The following is a 24,434-nucleotide window of genomic DNA, read 5'->3' as shown; positions in this document are numbered from 1 at the left end:
CTTGCTTCTTGAAGAGGAAAACTACTTGCTGGAGTATGTCCAAAAAGCACAACTAACAAGAAACGGAAGAGAATGGATTGAAATAGGATCAGACATGATAAACAACAGCATTTGTGAATCAACCAACATGCTTTACAACTTCTTCATAAATAGGAAAAACATATGCATCAAAGCTGAAATGGATTATCCTGACGTGAATTGGGTGCTATTGTGGACGAACTGGAGCTCCAATTGGCTGTGCTCGGACGATAAATCGAATTTATTCATGCTCTTTAATGACGTTATTCCCAACAAAGAAAAGCTCACTAAATACGGTATCGGCAGAATACCTGATTTTAACTGTGATACCTGTCGGACTCCTGACAATATTTTCCATCGCATTGTGGAATGCAGAAAAACGGTTGAAATTCGCGAATGGGTTTCTGACATCATTCGAAATAAGCTTCACCTAGAGTTTGTAAACCTTGATGAGATTCTAGCTTGGTTTGTTCCAGAAAAGAACTCAAGACTAAAAGCAGCAATGTGGCTGGCGGTGCACAGTATAAGTTATATGGCAAGACAAAAGCATTCGTTAAGTTTGTACTGGTTCAAGAAAAGCATAAGAGATATTAGATGGAATAATAGAGCGTTTTTCAAAAAGCAATTCGGAAACTATTTAAATGTGTGTTAGACTGGTAAACATAAAAATGTAAACTTAGATTGTAAAACACGAATTATTTTAATAAAAAAAAAAAAAAAAAAAAAAAAAAAAAAAAAAACGTTTTTGTAAGAATAATAAAAAAAAAAAAAAAAAAAAAAAAAAAAAAAAAAAAAAAGAAAAAAAAAACAACTATGATTGCCAACAATACCTAATTTTGAATAAAATTAAGGATAAACCGAAATTCTAGAAATAACTCTTCTAGAAATTAATTCTCCAAGGGAGTATTTGAAAATTGGAAAATGGCTAGCAATAACATTCGGCATAAGTTTATAAAGACTTCGCGACCCACCAAAAATCATCCAGCGACCCACCAGTGGGTCGCGACCCGTAGTTTGTGAAACGCTGCTCTAGAACACTACGTTGAAGAGAGGCAGGCCAAGTTCCAATGCGCGAACGTCGAGCCATAAAGTCGAGCTTAAAGCTTCTCCAGACCCTCCATAACCTACTTCCTCTTGATCTAATCTTGTTCTGTCTAAAGATATCCAGAGCTAATTAAGGTTTGGCACCAGCGTCACATGCGCTCCATATTAGCCGGCTGATCTTGGGGACGTCCGCATACTAAGCTCTTGTTGTCATAGCCTAGGCGAAGCCAAGCGGTTAACAATGAGAGGTTTGTCGATGTAAGATTGTGCCACTGCAGTGGTGGTGCACTGGTTCGAGGTACGCTGGACTACAAGCATCCAGCCATAATATCCAGGTTCTCCGCTACCAGATGTACCAGGGAAGCTTCCGGTGAAATCATCAAAGCGCCTGAGCAGGTTCTCAAGATCTCATTGTTCTGAAATTCTAAAATTTGCAGTACACTGGGGTTCGTCTGCTTCACAATTGGGATCCGTAAAGTATGCTTGATGCACACATTTCCAAAGCTACAAAGTGGTACGAAAAGCTGCAGACCAATGTTTATTCAGGGCTCGAAGAATGTTAAGCTTGGCGTTGAGTTTGGCCATCACTTGCTTGGTATAGAAGATCAAATCGTTTCATCTCCCGCATGGCCTTGGCTACGTGCCCACTGATGCTGACGAGTGGTAATGCTGACCTGTATGTAAGGTTAAAGCAGACATGCCTCATGCTAGATTTCTGTGGGCCGTCTCAAAGCCAACGCCGTTTGCACAATATACCTCACATTCAACTGCTAGTTGCATTTTAGGCCTAACTAATACTTTCTAACCCAGCCAACAAATTGGTTCACATTACTCAACTACAACTCTGCTAAGTGATCCTTTACTCGATTAAGGGAGATTGTTTAAAATGCACAGATTTGCTTTATTCGTACAAATCTGGAGGCCATATGCGTGCATTTCACTAAAATCATTCTGTCATATACAACTGCAGATGAATTGATCTGTCGCAATATATAACTTTAATTATAACTGTGTTTGGATACCAATATGATTTCCTTTTTACAAACAATAAAAAACGAAAAACGAAAACAAATGGATTAGTGAGTCTTGATATTTTGACCAACAGCTTCGTATCCAGATACTCTACCACTGCGCCGTTCATTTGATGTTGTAGGATGCAGAATTTTAGCAAATATAAGTATTTTGCGGACTGGGACACTTGGTGCGGGCGATGAAATCTAAAAACATATAGGGTCTGGGACCATTTGGGCAGGAGCACCTATTTTGGGCACTTGCTGCTATAACTCAGTCAATTTTGAATCGATTGGCCTGATTTTTGAGACACGATCAGCTAGGCACAGTAGCTAGCCATGTTTCAAAATTCAAGTCAATCGGTTTGAAATTGACTGAATTATAGCATAAAGTGCCCAAAATAGGTGCTCATGCCCAAATGGTCCCAGACCCTAAATACAAGACCGAACTGAACTTGACTTTGTGGACGATGTCGATTGCGCTGACGTTGGAAGGAGAAGGAAAAGTTAATGTTTACGATCTTCCGGGAGAAAAAAAAAACCTCACCTAATATCGATACTAATGAAAGTCCACGACACGGCCAGCACGGGCCTGGTTCAGTGTTGAAGTAAAATGAATACCCAGGTAGGAAAATTTAATAACACCTGAATTCGCTTCGATCTTTGCCAACATCAAAATATTAACTTTTCACTGTCACCGCATTGAGATTCCCCCATGTATAATTTCAGATTTACAAATATGAACTTATAAACAATCAAACACTATAGATTACACTATAATCGCAACTACTGCAGAAGAGATTGTATTAGAATGCTAATATTAAATTACATTGTTGTCCATTTGAAGTCGAAATTATACAAGACGTAAAACATGATTGGACGAAATTGCTGGCTTCGTAAACGATTGCAGTTGATCAGTTATCGCATCTTTTGTAATTTTGAACTTAATCTGTACATAAAAACGATTTGGAATTCACATCCTTATGTGATCTCTGGTTTGCTGGGAAAGAATAGTAGAGTCATATCATCGGCGTACACTATGACTATGAGGTGTATCCCCGAGGATATGCGCTCAAATACTGAGTTCATTCGGTTGCTGAAATTGTTCCGAGGAAATGAAATCTGCTGTGTCGGAATTTCTATCTGAGGCTTAACACATCCCGCAACGGCTTCGTGCCGCGAGCCGAAAAAAACCGGGAGATTCCTGACGGATGGACGTGAGGTGATCGAAAGGTGTAAGCTGCACTTCAATAAGCACCTGAAGTGTGTGGAGAGTGTAGATATGGAGGCTCAAGGCAGCGGGAGAAATGTCAACATCAGTACAGCAGGGAACACCAACGAGCCTACTTCCACGTTGAGATTAATAAACCAGCTGGAAAGGATAATATCAGAGCTAAACTCATCAAAATGGGCTCGGAAAAGTTGCCTCCCTGCCTGATCCGACTAATAATTCGAATCTGGGAGACCGAACAGCTACCGGAGAAGTAGCAAGGGATCGTTTGTCCCATCTACAAAAAGGGTGGCAAGTTGGAGTGTCAGAACTTGTGAGCAATCACAATTCAGAATATCGCCTACAAAATGCAATCCTAGATCATCTTGCGTAGTCTTTCACCGTGAGTAAGTTTGTGAGAAGTTATCAAGCCCGCTTTGTCGACGGCCGCTCGATAACGGACCAGATCTTCACCGGCAAATCTCCAAAAATGCCACAAATAAAAGGTCTCTACGTATAACCAGTTCATCGACCGCACTAAGCTGGAAAATCATGGACAAAACGGCTTCTCCGGGAAGCTCACTAAACTGATTAAAGTGGTGATGGACGGTGCAAAAAATTGCATGGTTATTACCACGCGTCGAACGCCGCGGCTCAACATCGAGCAGCTGCGTAACGAAGAAGTGCACAGTGGGACGAATGGCCCAAAACGTGAACTTTTTTCAGCAGCGTCCTTAAACGTGATTTTATCGGCATGGTGTCTTCAGATGAAAATTTTATAAAAATAGGGCGCGTCGAATGGCGTTTTGTTTTAGTTCGCAACTTTGCCACAGGCGGCGCTGTAAAATTCAACTTTTTTGTTTGACGTTTTTTCAATATGGTGTCTTCGGCAAAGTTGTAGATATGCTCAATACAAATATCTTTTCCGAAGACACCAACCCTCTATCTCTACATTGCTTCAAGATGCAGACGTATTTTATGAATGACCCCCCAAAAATCGTTTTGTTCATATATTTCGAAAACGCGCAGTTTTAGAAAGTTGCAATGTTCTACAAAGTTGTGTAAAATGTCAAAAGAAACAACTTTGTAGAAGTGAATAGGGTTCTAAAATGGCAATAGGGTTAGTTATGGCTACTTTTGAGTTCAAAATAGCCGTTTTTCAAGGCTCAATAACTATCTTGGATGCAAATGGATGCAAATCAAACCCCACTAGGTTCAATATGTATTACTATAAGTTGAATATCCTGATGTTTTCGGTTGTATCCTCGAGTATCCTTAACAGGGGTTCTTCATCTTACTAGAGCCTATTTTTGACGCTAAAACAATAATATCAGTTTTTGTATGTCATTTAGAACCCCATTATCTTCTGTGAAGTGATAAATATTAACTTTTCGCATAATTGTATGCTTTATTGCGCCTACAAAAATCAATTATTATCGAATTATTATCATATTATTTAAAAAAAACACTACATAGAAGTGAGCTAAACCAGACGGTCATATGTATCCAAGTGATCTCACCAGCAAGCAAATTTTATTCGTGTGTTCAAAACATAAATGTAAATCTGGCTTTCGATTTGAATAGGTCGAATCAGGGTAGGAATCACAGTCAGCTATCGGAAACAAGATGAATTTGAGAGGTGCCGAACAAGCGGGAGAGTGTGTGTATTTATACGGGAAGCTCAATGAACACATGGCACAAGTACAGTGCTGCTATTGGTCGCGACCATCCCATGACGATGAACAAGTAGGCCTTTTCATCGTCACAAAATGAAATGAGCACTCGCGCACTTCGTCATGTCATTGCGCAATAATCAAGTATCATGACGAAAACTTTCATATTGTTTTGAAATTAAAATTTTCACTTGGTCCAAGCAAATTTAGGCTAGTCGTTGTATTTAATAGATAGAGAGGATATAAATTTATGATTTAAAGGATTCAAACAATAACAAAGTCCATCAGTGTGCTAGTAATTGCCTTGTTTACAACCATGTCACGCTCCGTCATGACCGAAAAATGAGCGAATATTGTTAGACTCTCTTGGTCATCGTCTCCCGATTCGATGACATTGAGAGAGGCACTTCTGTAAAAGTCACGTGACGACTCGTGTTGACGCTGACGCTTTCCAAGCCTGCACAAGTAACTCTCGATTAAGCCAGTAAAAGGGTGAAACAGCTTCTCTAAATTAGTTCTAATATTCCAACACATACCCAAAACAATTTTTATGATATCCACAACTTTTTTGATAACTAGAAATCATTAAAACATTTTGTATACAAAAGCTTATTTGCATTCATGCAGGATTTATTTAGAGCATTCTCACAGCGATCGAAAAATCGCATGCCTGTTAACGCTTTTAAGTGAATTAGAAAATTAGTAATTGGGTATTCGACATTAGAAACGTAGTGATTTAATATGAGTTGACTTTCTGCTTGTTCGGTTACTATACGTGCTGAAAATAATATGTGTATTTGCTTGCTGGTGAGATCACTTGGATACATATGACCGACTGGTTTAGCTCACTTCTATGCAGTGTTTTTAAAATAATATGATAATAATTCGATAATAATTGATTTTTATAGGCGCAATAAAGCAAACAATTATGCGAATAGTTAATACTTATCACTTCACAGAAGATAATGGGGTTCTAAATGACATACAAAAACTGATATTATTGTTTTAGCGTCAAAAATAGGCTCTAGTAAGATGAAGAACCCCTGCTAAGGATACTCGAGGATACAACCGAAAACATCAGGATATTCAACTAATAGTAATACATATTGAACCTACACGGAAAAAAATCCATTCCGCTAATCATGAATAAAAAATCATGTTCTTATGATGTCTGCCAACTCATAATATCATAATTAAAATTCATAATATCATGAATGAGTTGACCAGAAATATGAATAGAAACAAGCATTTTCATAAATTATATTCATGGTCGCTTCCTAGCGTTACACTTATCTGCCATATGCAATTATATAAATCGCGCGTTCGTCCAGCACAGACATGTGGGAAAAGTTGAACCTGCTATTTTTGTAAAGTTTTTATTTGGTTAGAGTAATAAATGTGCATATATGAGGAAATGGAACTTCGAAACAGTGTGCCCGTAAGATTCGGCAGTTTGTTGGGAGTTGATTGACTAAAAAGTAAACGCGCAAAAAGTAAACAGTGCCCAGTTCGCGTTTTCGTTGTTCCATCCGTCGTAGTTCCGAGTTTATGTACGGAGGGTGAAGCAAAATGAGAATCGCGCGTTAATTTTCGGTAATTCTCTCTATTTTTCCGGTTTATCCATCGTTCGACGACTTCGGAGACTCATCAAGTGATGTGAACTAGTGAACAATTGATGTGGTTTGGAGGGCATCCTTAGCCTGTTGGATGTAGTAGCCAAAGACAAAAATAGTAAACCAGCTAAATATGATTATCCGGTGAGTTCGATCATTGTTGTTCTCTTTTATATTTGAACATTAGATATCTTCACTAACAAGAGGCCAACTAAAAAGTGCTGCTTGCTCATAGAAAAAAAGGATGATGGATAGGTCCCAAAATCATAGAAATGGGCTCTGATATCACGTATTTTATTTTCTTATGATTTTAGCTTGCATCGTTTTATTTATCGAATTAAAAGCATTTGAGACCGACGACGAGGGAATCATAAAAGTAATTCTTAATTCCATGAATTCTATGCATGGTTCCATCTCCCTCAACCATGATTTTATGAATTTGACTGAGAAACATTGCGGTCCGACGATGACGGAATCATAAAAGTAATTCTTAATTCCATGAATTCTATGCATGGTTCCATCTCCCTCATCCATGATTTTATGAATTTGACTGAGAAACATTGCGGTCCGACGACGACGGAATCATAAAAGTAATTCTTAATTCCATGAATTCTATGCATGGTTCCATCTCCCTCATCCATGATTTTATGAATTTGACTGAGAAACATTGAGGTCCGACGACGACGGAATCATAAAAGTAATTCTTAATTCCACGAATTCTATGCATGGTTCCATCTCCCTCAACCATGATTTTATGAATTTGACTGAGGAGCATATAGGTCCGACGACGACGGAATCATAAAAGTATTTTTTGATTCCATGAATTCTATGCATGGTTCTACCTCACCAAACCATAATTTTATGAATCTGGTGGTAAAGCATCAGGATGTGCATCCAGGTTTATGAAAATTATTCTTGGCTTCATGAATGCTACTCATGATCCCAGCTTATTTAATCATAGCTTCATGATTATATTTTCCATTTTTGGTCGTCGAAAGCCAAAACAATAACGGGTGCAAAGCGTTATGGTGAAATCAATCATAAGATCATAAAATTTAATCATGGTGTATATTTATAACATAAAATCATAAAAATATCGGGAAACTATGAGTCATATTCATGGTCTTGGGAATGGATTCTTTTCCGTGTAGTGGGGTTTGATTTGCATCCATTTGCATCCAAGATAGTTATTGAGCATTGAAAAACGGCTATTTTTAACTCAAAAATAGCCATAACTACCCCTATTGCCATTTTACAACCCTATTCACTTCTACAAAGTTGTTTCTTTTGACATTTTACACAACTTTGTAGAACATTGCAACTTTCTAAAACTGCGCGTTTTCGAAATATATGAACAAAACGATTTTTGGGGGGTCATTCATAAAATACGTCTGCATCTTGAAGCAATGTAGAGATAGAGGGTTGGTGTCTTCGGAAAAGATATTTGTATTGAGCATATCTACAACTTTGCCGAAGACACCATATTGAAAAAACGTCAAACAAAAAAGTTGAATTTTACAGCGCCGCCTGTGGCAAAGTTGCGAACTGAAACAAAACGCCATTCGACGCGCCCTATTTTTATAAAATTTTCATCCGAAGACACCATGCCGATAAAATCACGTTTAAAGACGCTGCTGAAAAAAGTTCACGTTTTGGGCCATTCGTCCCACTGTGAAGTGGCTCAAGACTACGCGCAGCAGTTAGCCCTACCAACGGAAGAGCAGCTTGGCGCAGCTATACTTGAAGATGGCTGGAGGGACATCCGATCCGCCATAGGTAGTACCTCGGATACAGTACTAGGCTTCGCGACTCCGAATCACAGAAACGACTGGTACGACGGCGAATGTGAACAGTTGAAAAACGAGAAGAATGCAGCATGGGCGAGAATGCTGCAACACCGTACGAGAGCGAATAAGGTACGTTACAAACAGGCGCGGAACAGGCAGAACTCAGTCTTCCGGATGAAGAAGCGCCAGCAGGAGGATCGAGATCGCGAAGCGATGGAAGAGCTGTACCACGCTAAGGACACACGAAAGTTCTACGAGAAGCTGAACCGCTCGCGCAGAGGCTTCGTACCACAAGCCGACATGTGCCGAGATAATCACGGGAATATTCTCACGAGCGAGCGTGAGGTGGTCGAGAGGTAACAGCAGCATTACGATGAGCACCTCAATGGCGACGTTGCAAGTACCGAAGGTGACGTGGTAACAGATCTAGGAGTATGTGCACAGGACCACAGACTTCCGGCCCCTGACCTCCAAGAGATTGAGGAGGAGGTTGGCCGGTTGGAAAACAACAAAGCCGATGGAGCAGATCAACTACCAAGCTTCTGAAATACGGTGGAGTAGCAGTGGTGAGAGCACTACACTGGGCCATTTCCAAGATTTGGGAGGAGGAAGTATTACCGGAGGAATGGATGGAAGGTATCGTGTGTCCCATCTACAAAAAGGGCGACAAGTTGGATTGCGGGAACTACCGCGCGATCACACTACTGAGTGCTGCCTACAAGATTCTCTCTCAAATTTTATGCCGCCGGCTATCACCGATTGCAAGAGAGTTCGTGGAGCAATATCAGGCTGGGTTTATGGGTGAACGTGCTACAACGGACCAGATGTTCGCCATCCGCCAGGTGTTGCAGAAATGCCGCGAATACAACGTGCCAAACACCACACGTTCATCGATTTCAAATCGGCGTATGATCGAGAACAGCTATGGTAGATTATGCACGAATACGGATTCCCGGATAAACTGATACGATTGATCAAGGCGACGATGGATCGAGTGATGTGCGTAGTTCGAGTATCAGGGACACTCTCGAGTCCCTTTGAATCTCGCAGAGGGTTACGGCAAGGTGATGGTCTTTCGTGCTTGCTGCTCAACATTGCTTTAGAGGGTGTAATTAGGAGAGCGGGGATAAACACGAGTGCGACGATTTTCACGAAGTCCGTTCACCTGCTTGGTTTCGCTGATGATTTGATTATAGCTCGTTAATTTGAGACGATGGCGGAAACGTACATCCGACTAAAGAGTAAAGCCAGGCGAATCGGATTAGTCATTAATGTGTCGAAGACAAAGTCCATGATGGCAAAGGGCTCCAGGGAGGAATCTCTGCGCCCGCCACCCCGATTTTATATCGACGGTGATGAAATCGAGGCGGTTGAAGAATTCGTGTACTTGGGCTCACTGGTGACCGCCGACAACGACACCAGCAGAGAAATTCAGAGGCGCATTGTGGCAGGAAATCGTGCTTACTTTGGACTTCGCAGAACTCTACGATCGAATAAAGTTCGCCGTAACCCGAAGTTAACTATCTACAAAACGCTGATTAGACCGGTCGTCCTCTATGGGCACGAAACATGGACCCAACGTGCAGAGGACCAACGCGCCCTTGGAGTTTTCGAACGGAAGGCGTTACGTGCCATCTACGGCGGAGTGCAGATGGAAGACGGGACTTGAAGAAGGCGAATGAACCACGAGCTGCATCAGCTGCTCCAGAACCAACCATCGTCCATACCGCAAAAATCGGGAGGCTACGGTGGGCGGGTCACGTCATCAGGATGTCGGATAGCAACCCGACTAAAATGGTTCTCGAGAGTCATCCGACCGGTACAAGAAGACGTGGAGCGCAGCGAGCTAGGTGGGTCGACCAAGTGGAGGACGGTCTGCGGATCCTACGCAGAGTGCGAAACTGGAGACAAACAGCCATGGACCGAGTGGAATGGAGACGGCTACTATGTACAGCAGAGGCCACCCCGGCCTTAGCCTGATCGGTAAGGTAAGTTATGGAATTCCTCCCGCTGATTTGTATAAACTCTACCAGATGGGTTTCCTTCAAAAGCTCCTTCTGGGTTCACATTTCTCCAGGAACCCTTTCTGGGAATCCCGAAAAAAATACTTCTGAAGACATTCCTGAAGGAATCCCTTTCCCTTAAGGAACCTTTATAGAAATCTCTGGAGGAATTCCTGGAGAAATAACAAAAATGATTCCTGGAGATTTTTTGGTACTCCTGGATGCATGTCACATGGAATAAAAAAAAACTCTTGGAAGAATCACAAAGGGAACTTCTGAAGGAATCCTGGATAGACCCCTACAAAAGTATTAATTGAATCGCCCATATAAAATCGCAATGGAGTTTTCCCATATAAAATCCGAAGGAGTGAATTTCAGACGCAACTTCTGGAGGATTATCGGAAGGAAACACGGTTCCCAGAAGGAGGAATCTTTGAAGGAACTCTTGGACAAATCTCAGAAGCAACTCAATCAATCATGGAAAATGGAATCCCAAAAGAAACTCCAGGAAGTATCTGTAAAGGAACTCCTGAGGGAATCCTCGGAGGAGCTTCGGAGAAATCAAAGAACCTCTTTGCGGAATCTCAGAAGTACTCCTCGAAAATTCACAGAAGAAACTTTTGATTAATTCTCAGAAGGAACTGCTGGCGGAATTCTCAAAAAAGGAAATCTTAAAAGGAACTTCTTGAGGATTCCCACAATAAATTCCTGAAGGAACTCTAGAAAAAAATTGCTGGAGTAATTTCAGTAGGAACTCCTGGAGCAGTCTTCCCACAAACTTGACACATGTTTAACTTATGTACGTTTTCTCGCACTTGTGTTGAACATCAAACGCCAAACATCGGAGTACCCGTGTTTGCTACCGTACTCCGTACCGAAGAGTACTCAAGTACAAAACTTGTGTACGTACAGAAGTACAAAACGAAAATCGATCCGAGCACAAACCGAGAATGAAACCCGAAGCGGCGTTCGGATAGGAAAACGATTAATGCCGACCTGTCAATCGTCGTTCGAGAAAGTTCTTTTTTGCACGATTGCTTCCCACTTCGTTTCACATGGTACACATGTACTGTACATATGTTCGAACTTGTGTTTGAAACGAACTTCGAACATAAGTACACGTTTGGGTACAGATGTGTGTGTTGCGGTACGAACGCACAGTCAGAGTACAGGCGGAGTATAAATACAGCAGTACTTAGCGAGTTTGGTGTTCGTTTGGGAAGACTGCTGGAGGTCCCTCGAGGGAACCTCTGGAGAAATCTTAGAATGAACTTTTATATCAATTCCTGAAGGCACTCCTGAGTGAAACACAGAAAGAACTCTAGGAGGAATCTGAAAAGAAACTTCCGTAGGAAAATCAGAAGAAGTTTATGTAGGAATTCAGATGCAACTTCTGAAGGTATGGCTAAAGGAATTCATGGATGATTATCACTCTGTAACAGGAGAATTCGCTGATATTTTTTACTAGCTGAAGTACAGCATACTAAAAAAAAAGCTCAGAACCGCTTTGTCAATCACATGCGAGTGCGTGCCAGTTTCGCTTACTCACTAGTAAAGAAGTACAAGTATTCTCGGGCGCGTGTTGTTCACGAATAGGCTCGTTTTTCGTTTGTCCCTGTTCAGCTGCAATCTTCACTATTTTCTAAACTCGAATGAATCTTTGCTCTTTAAACGGTCGCACATATTAATGTGTATTATTTTTATGAATATGAACGGCTATTGGCACGCCAACGATATATGGACGAATTTCGCCCCAAATCGTATTCGGAGTTGGCAGCACCCTCTCAGATTACAATGAAACTTTCTGGGTATGTACACCAAGACTAGATAAGCCACTTTGCATACTTAGTTTCTTCAAAATTTATCGGGACTGACTTTTGAAAAGAGCTAAACTTTTTTTATGGATTTTTTAAAAATGTTTTTAATCAAAAAATGACTACTCCTACAAAAAAGTGTTGTATGGGTGATTATCACAAAATAAGTCAAATTTTAAGAAAAAAATACTGAAAAAAATCCAAAATGAGCCCTTCACAGAAAAAAATCATTTCTAAAAATTCAAAGTTGATTTAGAAAAAAAACACCATTTTTGATTTTGATGAATTTTGTCTCAAGACAGGTAATTATGTTCCCTACCAACCGTCCATACATCACAAGATGGGCACTTTTAAGGAAAAAAAAGTTTTTCTAACAAAAACTTTTTCATGTCCAAATTATTATTTTTTCAGTGTCTTTTTTAGAAACAAACTAAACCAGTGAAGGTTATCTAGTAATCTCAAAATGCAATGAAACTTATTGTGTCATATGCGACAATGCAATGCACCCATATTCACGCAGCAGCACTCTAGAAGTACGAAACAATATACAATTAGAACACGCATTTCATACGTGCTGCTGTAATTTCTACCCAAACGTTTCTACCCCATGTTCTTACCTAATATTAGGTAAGGCTATTTATTAGATTCGAACTACCTAATCGAAAAAAAAACAAATCAAGAGTTGTACCTAAAGCAAATATGAACAAAACAAGAAAATGAATCGGTATCATTCAACGTGTTACTTCTCTTTGGTTATTAAAGGCAGTTCTGAAAAATAATGGATCAATCGTATAAATCAAAATTCAACAAATTCAAGTGCAGTGCAAAAATAAACAATCCAAAGTGCAACCGTCATAATCTACGGGGCATGTCATTAAGATTGATAGATAAAATTCATTCCATGGGATATACACATGAAATCGACGAATCGATGAGTATTTGTGAGTCATGTCGTGGATTGATAAGTCACAACAGAAGCCCGAATACGAAAAAACGCCGATCGGATGGAAACGACGAAACTATGCAACCATCATTTAGTGAGCAGCAACATCATGATGTTCCAGAACCAGAACCGTCAACGAGTGGTCAACAAATCGAACATGAGCTGGGTAAGTAAGCCTTCAACTCATTTTGCAGCTCGTTGCAAAACTACATTTTCAGTATTCTTCGTATTTATCCAACCCGGCAAGCCTCGTTGGATAAATGTACTACTTGTGCGAAAAAAAATCATTTTTGCAACTCGTTGCATAAATAACTATCATTAACTTTCCACTGCATTCATTATTATATTGTTAATTTTAACTTTTATCTTACAGATATGGTACCATCTATTCCATCATTGGAGTCTGTTTGGGCAGGTCGTGGCTCACCTAGAGGTTTTGGTGCGTTACATGGAATTCCGAAGGGTCCACGTCGGTGATCTGTCGCACGGGGGTTGTCGGCAGCACAGTAATTCACAAAATTACACTTAGGTCACATTAAATCCGATGCAAAGAAGAATTCACTTTATTGTATACTTGAATAATTTATTGACCGACGCGACGTGCGCTGTGCGTGTGCTTTCACCGGTAGCTAGCGTATGACTAAAGAGTGATCGGTCATCGGGATATGGGTTGACCACCCGATCTAATCTTAACAGAGCAAGAGAGTGAGTGCTTTCCCACTCGTTATAGGTATCGGTCCCTAATCTATAATTGAATAATTCCGTGAAACAGAACATCGCCGCCACCTTTGAAATTAACAAATTTCAAATTGAAATAGAATTACAAACTTAACTCAACTATTACAATGGTTACAAAATACTACTTCCGAATTCATGTTTCAATGCTACTTATATTTCACAAATCTTGGTTGCTGTCGGTCGGTTGACCCTCATCTCGCTCGCTGCTACGTTGAGTTCCTTCTGAGCTCGCTGGTTCAATAGGCAGCAGACAAATTTTCGTTGTTGGACGTGTAAAGATGCCCTTCGACGTCCGTAGCTTCACTACTCGTACCAATCCATCAGCCCCTGGGAAAACAGCTTCGATCCGGGCAAGGGGCCAACGAGTTGGATGCTGGAATTCGTCTACGACCACAACTAGTCTTCCAGGTTTTACTTCATTGTTGGGGCCGCATCTGGTGGTGTAGCGTTGGAGTTCTTGGAGGTACTCCGTTCTCCAATGGTGCCAAAACTGCTGGAACAAGTGCTGCAATCGTTGATGGTGGGCCAGACGTGTTATGTTGGTTCCGCTAACGTCCGGATCGGGCACAGCATGCATACTCGTTCCGATAAGGAAATGCGCCGGAGTGAGGGCAGTACTGTCCTCCGGGTCCTCCGTCATGGGTACGAGCGGGCGGGAATTCATGGCCGCCTCTATTTCCGCCAGAATCGTCGTCATGTCTTCAAATGAGAGGTGCGAGTTCCTCAGTTGCCGATGCAGTTGCGACTTGGCTACCTTCACGGCAGCCTCCCAGAGCCCGCCGAAGTGTGGTGCTTTGGGCGGGTTCAGATGCCAGGTGATTTGGTCTTCGGCGCAGAATCTCTGTATCTTCTCGACTTCCTTTTCGTCAGCCAGCATGCGATACAGCAGGTGCAGTTCATTCTTCGCTCCGATAAAGTTTTTGCCGTTATCCGAGTGTATGTGGGAAGGACGGCCTCGGCGTGCAACAAAACGGCGAAGAGCGGTGAGGAAGGCGGGTGTCGACAGATCACTCACCAGCTCTAAATGAACTGCCTTCGTGGTGAAGCAGATGAAGACACAGATATATGCCTTCGTAGGTGACGCTCGTTTATGGATGGCTTTCAAATAGACGGGTCCAGCGTAGTCCACCCCTGTCACGGCGAAGGGTCTGCTCGGGGTGACTCGGGCAGCCGGAAGTTGGCCAATCTGCTGACGGACCGGGACGGGATTCGCTCGGGTACACTGAACACAGTTGCGAATGACGCTGCGTACCAGTCGCCTTCCATGGACTGGCCAATATTCTTCGCGCATTGCGGCCAAAGTGAGTCGGCCGCCACCGTGGATTAATTTTGTATGGAAGGAAGTTGCTATGAGCTTAGCAAGGGGATGGAAACTGGGAATCAAAGCTGGGTGTTTGGATTCATATGACCGTTCTGCCAATCTAAGCCGCCCCCCTACCCTCAACACACCTTTTTGGTCTAGGAAAGGATTCAGAAGTCGAACGGAAGATTGCCTTTTTAGTGGGCGGTTTTGCTGAAGGTCTTTCATCTCATCTTGGAAGCAGTCTGCCTGAGCGAAGAGAATCAGCTTGGTTCTGGCTTGCGATAGTTGATCAACGGTGAGCGACAGGCTAGGCAGAGGACCGATAAAAGCGACAGGACGTGTTCTGGATTGCGAGCGGGCGTTCTCAGCAAATCTCATGCAGTAGGCTACTATACGGGTCAAGCGAGAGAACTGCGAGTACCGGGAGAACAGCGGGTTGTACTTCGGTTCGGATCGAGCTACAGCGGAAATCATTGGTCGGCGTTCACTGTCGGTCTCGGATGAATCGAACTGCTTAGGAATCGGCCAATCTTCTTCGGAACGGGACAGCCAATCTGTTCCAATTTTCCAAAGCGTACTCTGGAGGAAATCTTCAACGCTCATTCCACGAGACAGCAAATCAGCGGGGTTCTGCGATCCTGCCACATGGTTCCATCGAGCACCGTGGGTGGTTGTCTGAATCTCGGACACTCTGTTGGCTACGAAGGTCTTCCACGTGTTTGGAGGGGATTTCAACCACTGGAGCGTCACCGTGGAATCGGACCAGAAAAAGGAGCTAGCTATATTCATGTCCAACGCTTCGTTGACTCGTCCATGTAGTTGAGCGGCGACAACTGCTGCACACAGTTCGAGCCTGGGTAGGGACAACCTTTTGAGGGGCGCCACGCGAGTTTTCGCGGCCAAAAGCTGGATTGTTACTCGTCCTTCAGGGTCCACAGAGCGTGCATAGATACAAGTTCCGTAAGCAGCTTCCGATGCGTCCGCGAACGTGTGGAGTTGTACCACGGAATTAGCTTGGAATGCGTAGCGCTGAATTCGAAATTCTGACAGTTTCGGAAGTTGATGGTAGAAGGTCTCCCATTTCTGCTTCACGATGTCAGGGACTTCGTCGTCCCAGGAGCAGGCTATCAGCCACAACTCCTGCATCAGCATTTTTCCCCGTACAACAATCGGCGCTACCAACCCTAACGGGTCAAATAGCTGAGAAATGGCGGATAGGATGGATCTCTTCGTTGCTCTCAGGATGGTTTGGCTCACGTGGTAGTTGAATCGGAATTGGTCTCGCTCAGGTTCCCAGCAAATACCCAAAGTCTTCACGGTTTCATCCGGGTCGAATCGCATGCTAGACTGCGTGCCAATGGAGTCAGCATCCAGACCTTGCAGTACCTCTAGTTTGTTGGACGTCCATTTACGGATCGGAAATCCACCTTTCGCAAGAAGATCTGTCAGCTCCACACGCAATTGGATGGCTTCAGGAACGGAATCGGCACCTCCTATAAAGTCGTCGACATAGAAGGATTTTTTGAGGGCTGGCTTGCCGAGAGGATAAGCATGACCTTCGTCTTCTGCAAGCTGCTGCAGTGTGCGGGTGGCCAGGAATGATGACGGAGCGAGGCCATATGTGACCGTCTGCAGCTCAAAGGTAGCTGGAGGTTGCGCAGGGTTGGATCCCCAGACGATTCTTTGGAGCGGTGCATCTTCGGGGTGGATTAGCACCTGGCGGTACATTTTGGCGATGTCCGCTACAACAGCCACTGGAAATTTTCGGAAGCGGATCACCAAAGTCAGCAGATCGTCCTGCACAACCGGACCCACACACAGTGCTTCGTTTAAAGAATGGCCGGTAGAAGTTTTGCTGGAGCCATCGAAAACGACACGTGTTTTTGTGGTTGTGCTTGCTTCTTTTATAACAGGATGGTGAGGCAGGTAATAAGCCAACACATCGTTGTTCCCTTCCTGGACTTGGTGCATGTGTCCCATGGATAAGTACTCCGCCATGAAACTTTCGTAGCATTCCTGCAATCCTGGATTTTTGGAAAAGCGTCCCTCCAGCATGGAATATCGCCGGAGAGCCGTGGATTTGGATTCGCCGATCATGGTGCTGAAGTTTTCGCGCTTTGGGTAGCGCACCACATATCGTCCTTCTTCGGTTCGCGAAACTGTTGATACGTAGTAGTCCTCACATGCCTTCTCCTACACGGAAAAGGCAGACCTGATGGGCAGCTCTTCAACGCTCCAAAATTTCTCCATACATTTTTCGAGGGGGTCCACGGAAACCGTAACAGTTTTGCAGCACACGGAATCCATTGACGAAGGAACAAGGTGAGCACCGCCTGCGACGATCCACCCAAATTCGCTGTCAACAAGTATCGGAAGACTGTCTGACAGCTGAATTCTTGCCGCAGTAGGAAAGCAATCGAAGAAATGCTGCGATCCCAAAATCAAATCCACATCACTGGAACGGTTGAACTGCGGATCGGCCAGGAAGAGGTCTTTGGGAAGCTTCCAATGGTCCACGGGCACGGAACAACTGGGAAGACTGGAAGTCAGCTTGCGTAGGATCAAAAACGTGACGTTCCGTGCAAACTCTCCCTTCGCGAACGAATTTCGGTGGATACAGACTCATTAGCGTATTCTGGTTTCTCTCCTATTCCTTGTACCTGTACGTTGAACTTCTGCCGTTTCAACCGGAGCAGCTGTGCCATTCGATCCGTCATCAAATTTGGTTGGGAACCACTGTCGAGCAGAGCGCGAGCGTAGTGCTCCTTTCCATACGCGTCTACGATCTTGAGGACAACAGTCAGCATAAACACGGTGGGAACAGCATCACGAGCAACGTTACTACTCTGAACATCGGAGGGTTGAGCGATTGCCGAAGCGGACTGGACTCGGCGTTGGTCATTGGTCTGGGAGCTATTGGAAGGTAGCGTGGAACTGGTGCTAGCACTGGGTACGTTGGAAGAGGAATCTTGATTGGGTTGATTGGAACCGCTGGCGAAACCCAAATGTAGCAGAGAATGGTGGCGTTTTCTACACACTCGGCATGTGTAGTTCGAGGAGCAATCACGGGCGAAATGATCTTGGCGGAAGCAGTTCACACAAAGACGCTTGGAATTCACGAGACGCAGCTTCTCGGCAACAGCCATTGCCATGAAGCGAGGACATCTCACAAGAGCGTGACGGTTGTCACAGGCATGGCATTTAGGAAACGAACTTTCGGTCACGGAATGGGACGACATCTTGATGAAGGGTTTGCGGAAATGGGATCCGCTCGGCTGAGAAGCAGGTGCTGGTTGATTACCATGATGATTGGCCGAAATTGATTCCAGCACACGAACTCGTTTCTCCAAAAACTCGACCAAACAGGAGTAGCTCTGGTCGTCGACAGTCGCTGCATGGTCCTCCCACGCCTTGATGGTTTCATCGTGAAGTCTTGAACACAGGAGATGTTCCAACAGTGTACTCCACGCATCCGTTGGCTCGCCCAGTTGCTTGAGGATCTTGACGTGTCGCTGAAACTCATCCAAGGTGGAATGTAGCGCGACCGCAGTCTCCTTCTTCATCCGCGGTACGTCCATCAGGTCCTGCAAATGTCGCTTTTTCAGCAAATATTCGTTAGAATACCGGCTAATCAATGAGTCCCACGCCAGAGGATAATTCACAGCACTGATCGCAATTGACTCGATCAGCTGCGCGGCTTCTCCCTTCAGTGCGGCACGCAAATAGTGAAACTTCTGAATCACAGGCAACTCGTCGTTGTCGTGAATGAGGGCTTGGAACGTGTCGTGAAACGTCAGCCACTGACGGTAATCACCATCAAATTCCGGGAGCGAAATGGTAGGCAACTTCAAACTAGACAAGGTGGATGGTACGCGAGAGGGGGGATCAGGGCGATTGGCTTGTGGAAGAATTGGCGGAGGCAGTTTGGCTTTAAGATTGGCTTTAATTCGGAAAAGCTTTGGTTCAAACAAAGCACGAGTTTCAAGATTGGCGGTCTTACCCTCACTGGTCGTTTCTAGGTCCTCCAGGGCTGCTTGCACTTCCTCGAGCGATGCCCACAGTACGTCCAGGTTCTCCATCCGTAGCGGTACCTCGAGCTCATCCCGTCCGGCTTCATATTGGACGATGAACCGCTCCGCACGATCTAGCTGCGCCAACAAAGTCGTCCTTCGGGTGGTTAGCTGATCTCGCTGGCGTAAGTTGGCTGCTGCTGAGCTGACACCGTTGTCCATCATCTTGCTCAATGGATCGGTGGTTGATGACGCTGGTGAACGGTGTCAAAACGGAAGTCGGAGAGTGCCTGGCAAACAGAAACACCAGGTAGACCTGGATGGAAGGAGATAAGCTACTTGGACAGGTACTAACCTTTGCCAAGGCTATTCGAGCCTTGTATAATCAAAAATCAAAAAACACAGGAGCAAATTCTGAACCTTGCACGGCTCAAAAGACGGAAGTGGGATGCAATTTCTTCGTGATTGGCTGGGATGGCATGCAGTTTTCCTCAGCTAGGGCATGCAAATTTCGTTGGGTACGGATGATTCGACGATTGCACAACGGCCGCCACCTTGTAGCGGGCAGTTCTGGTGAGCGAACTCGGCTTCCAAATTCACCAAAAAATCGCCACCGAGCGTGGATAATCGACGACGGAGAAATAGCGTTGGTGTGATCGTCTAATTGGTAACGTTCGCTAGCAGCACCGATGACGTCGTGATCATGCAAAGGGAAAAAACATCTAAAAGCACCCACAGATGCGCTTGGACACGTTGGAGAGGTACGTTACCTTGTACCTATATTAAATAGGCCTTGATTTAATTTAATTGCAGCAACGTGGATCAGGAACAATGGCTGTACATTCAATCGGCACCTGCACAATGCCCATGCAAAGAACGGTGTCCAGCTGCAATGGCGCTGTCCGTAGGCGACAACGTGGTCTTCGCAGTGCAGTGTGATGGCTGCTGGGTCGCAACTCTCACTCGGTTGGTTGGAGGAATCAAATGGTGCAGCCCACGATCCTGGTCACGGCACCAGAAAATGTTTGGGCAGGTCGTGGCTCACCTAGAGGTTTTGGTGCGTTACATGGAATTCCGAAGGGTCCACGTCGGTGATCTGTCGCACGGGGGTTGTCGGCAGCACAGTAATTCACAAAATTACACTTAGGTCACATTAAATCCGATGCAAAGAAGAATTCACTTTATTGTATACTTGAATAATTTATTGACCGACGCGACGTGCGATGTGCGTGTGCTTTCACCGGTAGCTAGCGTATGACTAAAGAGTGATCGGTCATCGGGATATGGGTTGACCACCCGATCTAATCTTAACAGAGCAAGAGAGTGAGTGCTTTCCCACTCGTTATAGGTATCGGTCCCTAATCTATAATTGAATAATTCCGTGAAACAGAACAGAGTCAATTCCGTCAACAGATCAACTACAGGGTCCCCATAATATTGAGAAGTTTAATACCATTGCTGAAACATTGAGTTTATCGCCAATCTCATCTAGAAACATGAGAAGTATGGAATATCGCATAAACAAATCATTGCAGATTACGAAAGCAGTTCGAAAAAATATCTTCGGAATAGATTCAACGGATGTTGGCAAAGTGGAGGCGTATGACGAGATAATTATGCAGTTAAAGGATAAGTTCAATCACCCTACAACTGACAGAAGCGAACAGATTAAAATACTATCTGTACTTCCTACACGGAGAGACGAAACTACCCAAAAGTGAGTTCTTTCCACTCAACTTCGGGGTTGCGTGCGTCAAGCCACTTTTGAGTTGATGGAATCGATGTTTTTGTTGGGTTGTTCCCGCTTGCTTCCATGTGAAAGGAATACCTAATTTTAAGTTTTTTTCACCCAACCGAAATTTTGACTAGGTTGTATTCACTCAAATTTGAGTACTGTGCTAGAAACTCAATGTTGGCTTGACGCACTGAACTGCAAAAGTTGGGCTGTTTCTCTCTTCACTCTCTGACAACATTAGAAAGAGCGCATGAAAAGGAAGACGAAAAAGAACTCAAAATTGAGTTTAAAAGAACCTAATTTTGAGTTTTTCAGTTTCTCCGTGTAAGTCTTGGTCGGTAAATAAAATCACAAGAGAGTTTAACGCACCAATGTATATGGCGAGGCAGGTGAAGGATCTTGTTTATGAACAGGGTATTCTTTGTACCACCGAAAAAAGAAGGGGGCATGGTATTGATGACGATACAAAACAAATAGTAAGAGAATTTTTTGATGATAATGATATCAGCAGGCCAATGCCAGGAACAAATGATTTTGTTTCTGAGGTTCGAAATGGAAAAAAACAACAAGTTCAAAAACGACTTTTGATGATGTCGCTCAAAGAGGCTTATATGATTTTTGTAGATATGTACAAAACTGTGAATATTGGTTTCACAGTATTTACACAGTTGCGACCAAAGCATTGTATTTTACTTGATTCTACTGGTATACATAATGTATGCATATGTACTATTCATGAAAATGTAAATTTAATGTTCAACAGTATAAGAATTGTGTCACAAGATGAAATAATACAAAAAATGCTTTGCGATATTTCCACCAGAACAGATAATTGCTTTTTCCGTGCTTGTGAAAAGTGTGCTTGTAATGAACACATTGAAGAGGAACTTACATTGATATTAGAATCAAATGACAAAGAAGAGATTATATTTCAGCAGTGGTTGAATACTGATCGCTGCAATTTAGAAACGATTATTAAACCTTTTGATGAATTTGTTCCGTATCTTGTTGATAAAACTGACAAACTTATAACACACGACTTTATTCATAAACAACAATCATCATTTCTCAGAAATAAAAAAGATACATTAAAGGATGATGAAATTCTTGCGATTTGTGATTTCTCTGAAAACTATTCATTCATAATTCAAAACGCTGCTCAAGGATATCATTGGAACAACTCGCAAGCAACAATACACCCATTTGAAATTTACTATATGAAAGATAATAAACTTGTGAATGTTAGCTTCATTATCATATCGGAAGTAATGGCTCACGATACAGTTGCGGTCCAGTTGTTCATCTCAAAAATGATAGATTTTATGAAACAATTAACGAACTTTTCTAAAATTTATTTTATGTCTGATGGGGCAGCATCACAATACAAAAATAAGAAGAACTTTGCTAGTCTATGTAGATTCCAGTCAAAGCATGCATTAAGAGCAGAATGGCATTTTTTAGCAACGTCCCACGGTAAAGGTCCATGTATTTATCCTGCTATTGGTGGCACTCTCAAGCGAATGGCAAAGAGAGCAAGTCTTGCTCGAGATTATGGAAATACCATAACAACTCCACGAGAGTTATATAACTGGGCAGTTGTACAGACAGATAAAAATATAACTAAATTAAATTTCTGTTACGTATCCACTGAACAGTACATTAAAATGTCAGAAGATCTCGAAGAAATATATAATAACGCCAAAACAATACCAGGCACTCAGAAATTCCATAGTTTTTTGCCTATTCCTGGCGACAAAGTAAAGGCAAACAGGTATTCTAATTCAGAAGATGAACCAAAAATATTTAGTATGATCGGAAAAAAATAGAAAAGAACATGTTTGAAATTGGCTCTAAGACACATATATATATATTTGAAAAATTCATAATTATAAATAATTGTATATTTAAAAGTGCACTTCAATACATATTGCGATCAAACATTACATTTCCTAAGAAAATACATTTGTAATATTTTGAAGTTTTTTATGTATAGGAAAACCCTTCCAAATGATTGAATAAATAACACAAAATCTCCTAGAAAATTGAGTTTCATTGGATTCTGGGATTGTTATGGCCTTCACTGGTTTTATTGTTGATAACAAAATACACTGAAAAAAAAATCATTCGAACAAGAAAAAGTTTTTGTTAGAAAAACTTTTTTTCCTTAAAAGTGCCCATCTTGTGATGTATGGACGGTTGGTAGGGAACATAATTATCTGTCTTGAGACAAAATTTCATCAAAATCAAAAATGGTGTTTTTTTTTTAAATCAACTTTGAATTTTTAGAAATGATTTTTTTCAGTGTAGGGCTCATTTTGGATTTTTTTCAGTATTTTTTTCTTAAAATTTGACTTATTTTGTGATAATCACCCATACAACACTTTTTTGTAGGAGTAGTCAATTTTTGATTAAAAACATTTTTAAAAAATCCATAAAAAAAGTTTAGCCCTTTTCAAAAGTCAGTCGAGAAAAAAAATTAGAAAAATGAGTATGCAAAGTGGCTTATCTGGGCAAGGTCTACACACCAAGAAAGTTTCGTTGTAATCTGAGAGGGTGCTGCCAACATTTGTTCGAGTTGGCGCGAAATCCGTCTATGGCAGAACACATAAAATAATTATTATATTATCGACTGCAAGTAATCCTTAACACTATATTTTGCATTGATTGGCCCACAGGGCTGCAAAGGCTCCTTAACAGCATGTATTAGCCCTGCGGCTAATAATAGAACCATGTGATTATAGGGTAGCGAACCACTTGGGCAGCGGCCGGTATTTTGGGCACTCTTCGCTATAACTCAGTCAAGTCCAAACCAATTGACTTGAAATTTTGTACACGGCTAGATACTATACGTATCTCATCGCGTTCCAAAAATTATATCACTTGGATCAGAATTGGCTGAGTTATAGCAGAAAAGTGCCCAAAATAGGACCCCTGCCGAGATGGTTCCACTTCCCTACTGAATCTGACTATGATTCGATCAAACTTCATTCGACCTAACACACAGAATCCCCTTCTTCTGCTACCATCTATCTGTGTGTCTTTGGCGGTTTTTCCTGAGTTGCGAAAAGCACGTGCTGTTGACAATGGGATACAATAATGAACTCCCACTCGCAAACACAGTCTGACCTGCTATCATCCATTCTCAACTCCATCTAACATGTGTTGTTCGCTCTTCCGGTGCGGTGGGGGCAGGTCCTGCGAAGCTCCCACTCGACGTTGGACCGCACGTGCTCGGACAGCGTGGTGTCGCTGAATTGTCACAAATCGACCAGCGACCTGACGCAGACGACGGCCGAAGCGACGGCGATGACGACGATGAGCGGTGCAATGCCCGGTCGGAAAGGTCGCCGAAGGAGCAGCCACAAGGGCGGTGGGTTGGCCTATCTGGCCAGCCGAAAGGGTTCACGTGATTCGATCAAAAGTGGGGCTTCCAATACGTCGGTGTTTTCCAACGAAGACGTCGGACCGTTGGCGTTTCAGGCTTCTGCGCGGGGTCGCCAGCGGAGGACGTCGAACTTTTTGGAGCTGCCCAG

The 24,434-nt window shown here is 42.9% G+C and overlaps 1 protein-coding gene across 6 annotated transcripts in view; it reads left to right on the top strand.

Moving 5' to 3' along the window:
* Positions 1-24,434, top strand: part of LOC109423281 (uncharacterized) — a 217,129-nt gene that overhangs the window by 122,826 nt on the left and 69,869 nt on the right. For all 6 annotated transcript variants that reach the window (XM_062854288.1, XM_062854291.1, XM_062854287.1 and 3 more), the window contains one exon: positions 24,094-24,433. In XM_062854288.1, coding sequence (XP_062710272.1) covers positions 24,094-24,433 — 340 coding nt within the window. The remainder of the gene's footprint in view (positions 1-24,093; position 24,434) is intronic.

Source organism: Aedes albopictus, chromosome 2 (genome assembly GCF_035046485.1).
Source record: "Aedes albopictus strain Foshan chromosome 2, AalbF5, whole genome shotgun sequence".
In the NCBI taxonomy this organism is placed as follows: Eukaryota; Metazoa; Arthropoda; class Insecta; order Diptera; family Culicidae; genus Aedes; species Aedes albopictus.
Note: the sequence above shows the minus strand (reverse complement) of the source record. Positions and strands in the feature narration are given on the sequence as shown.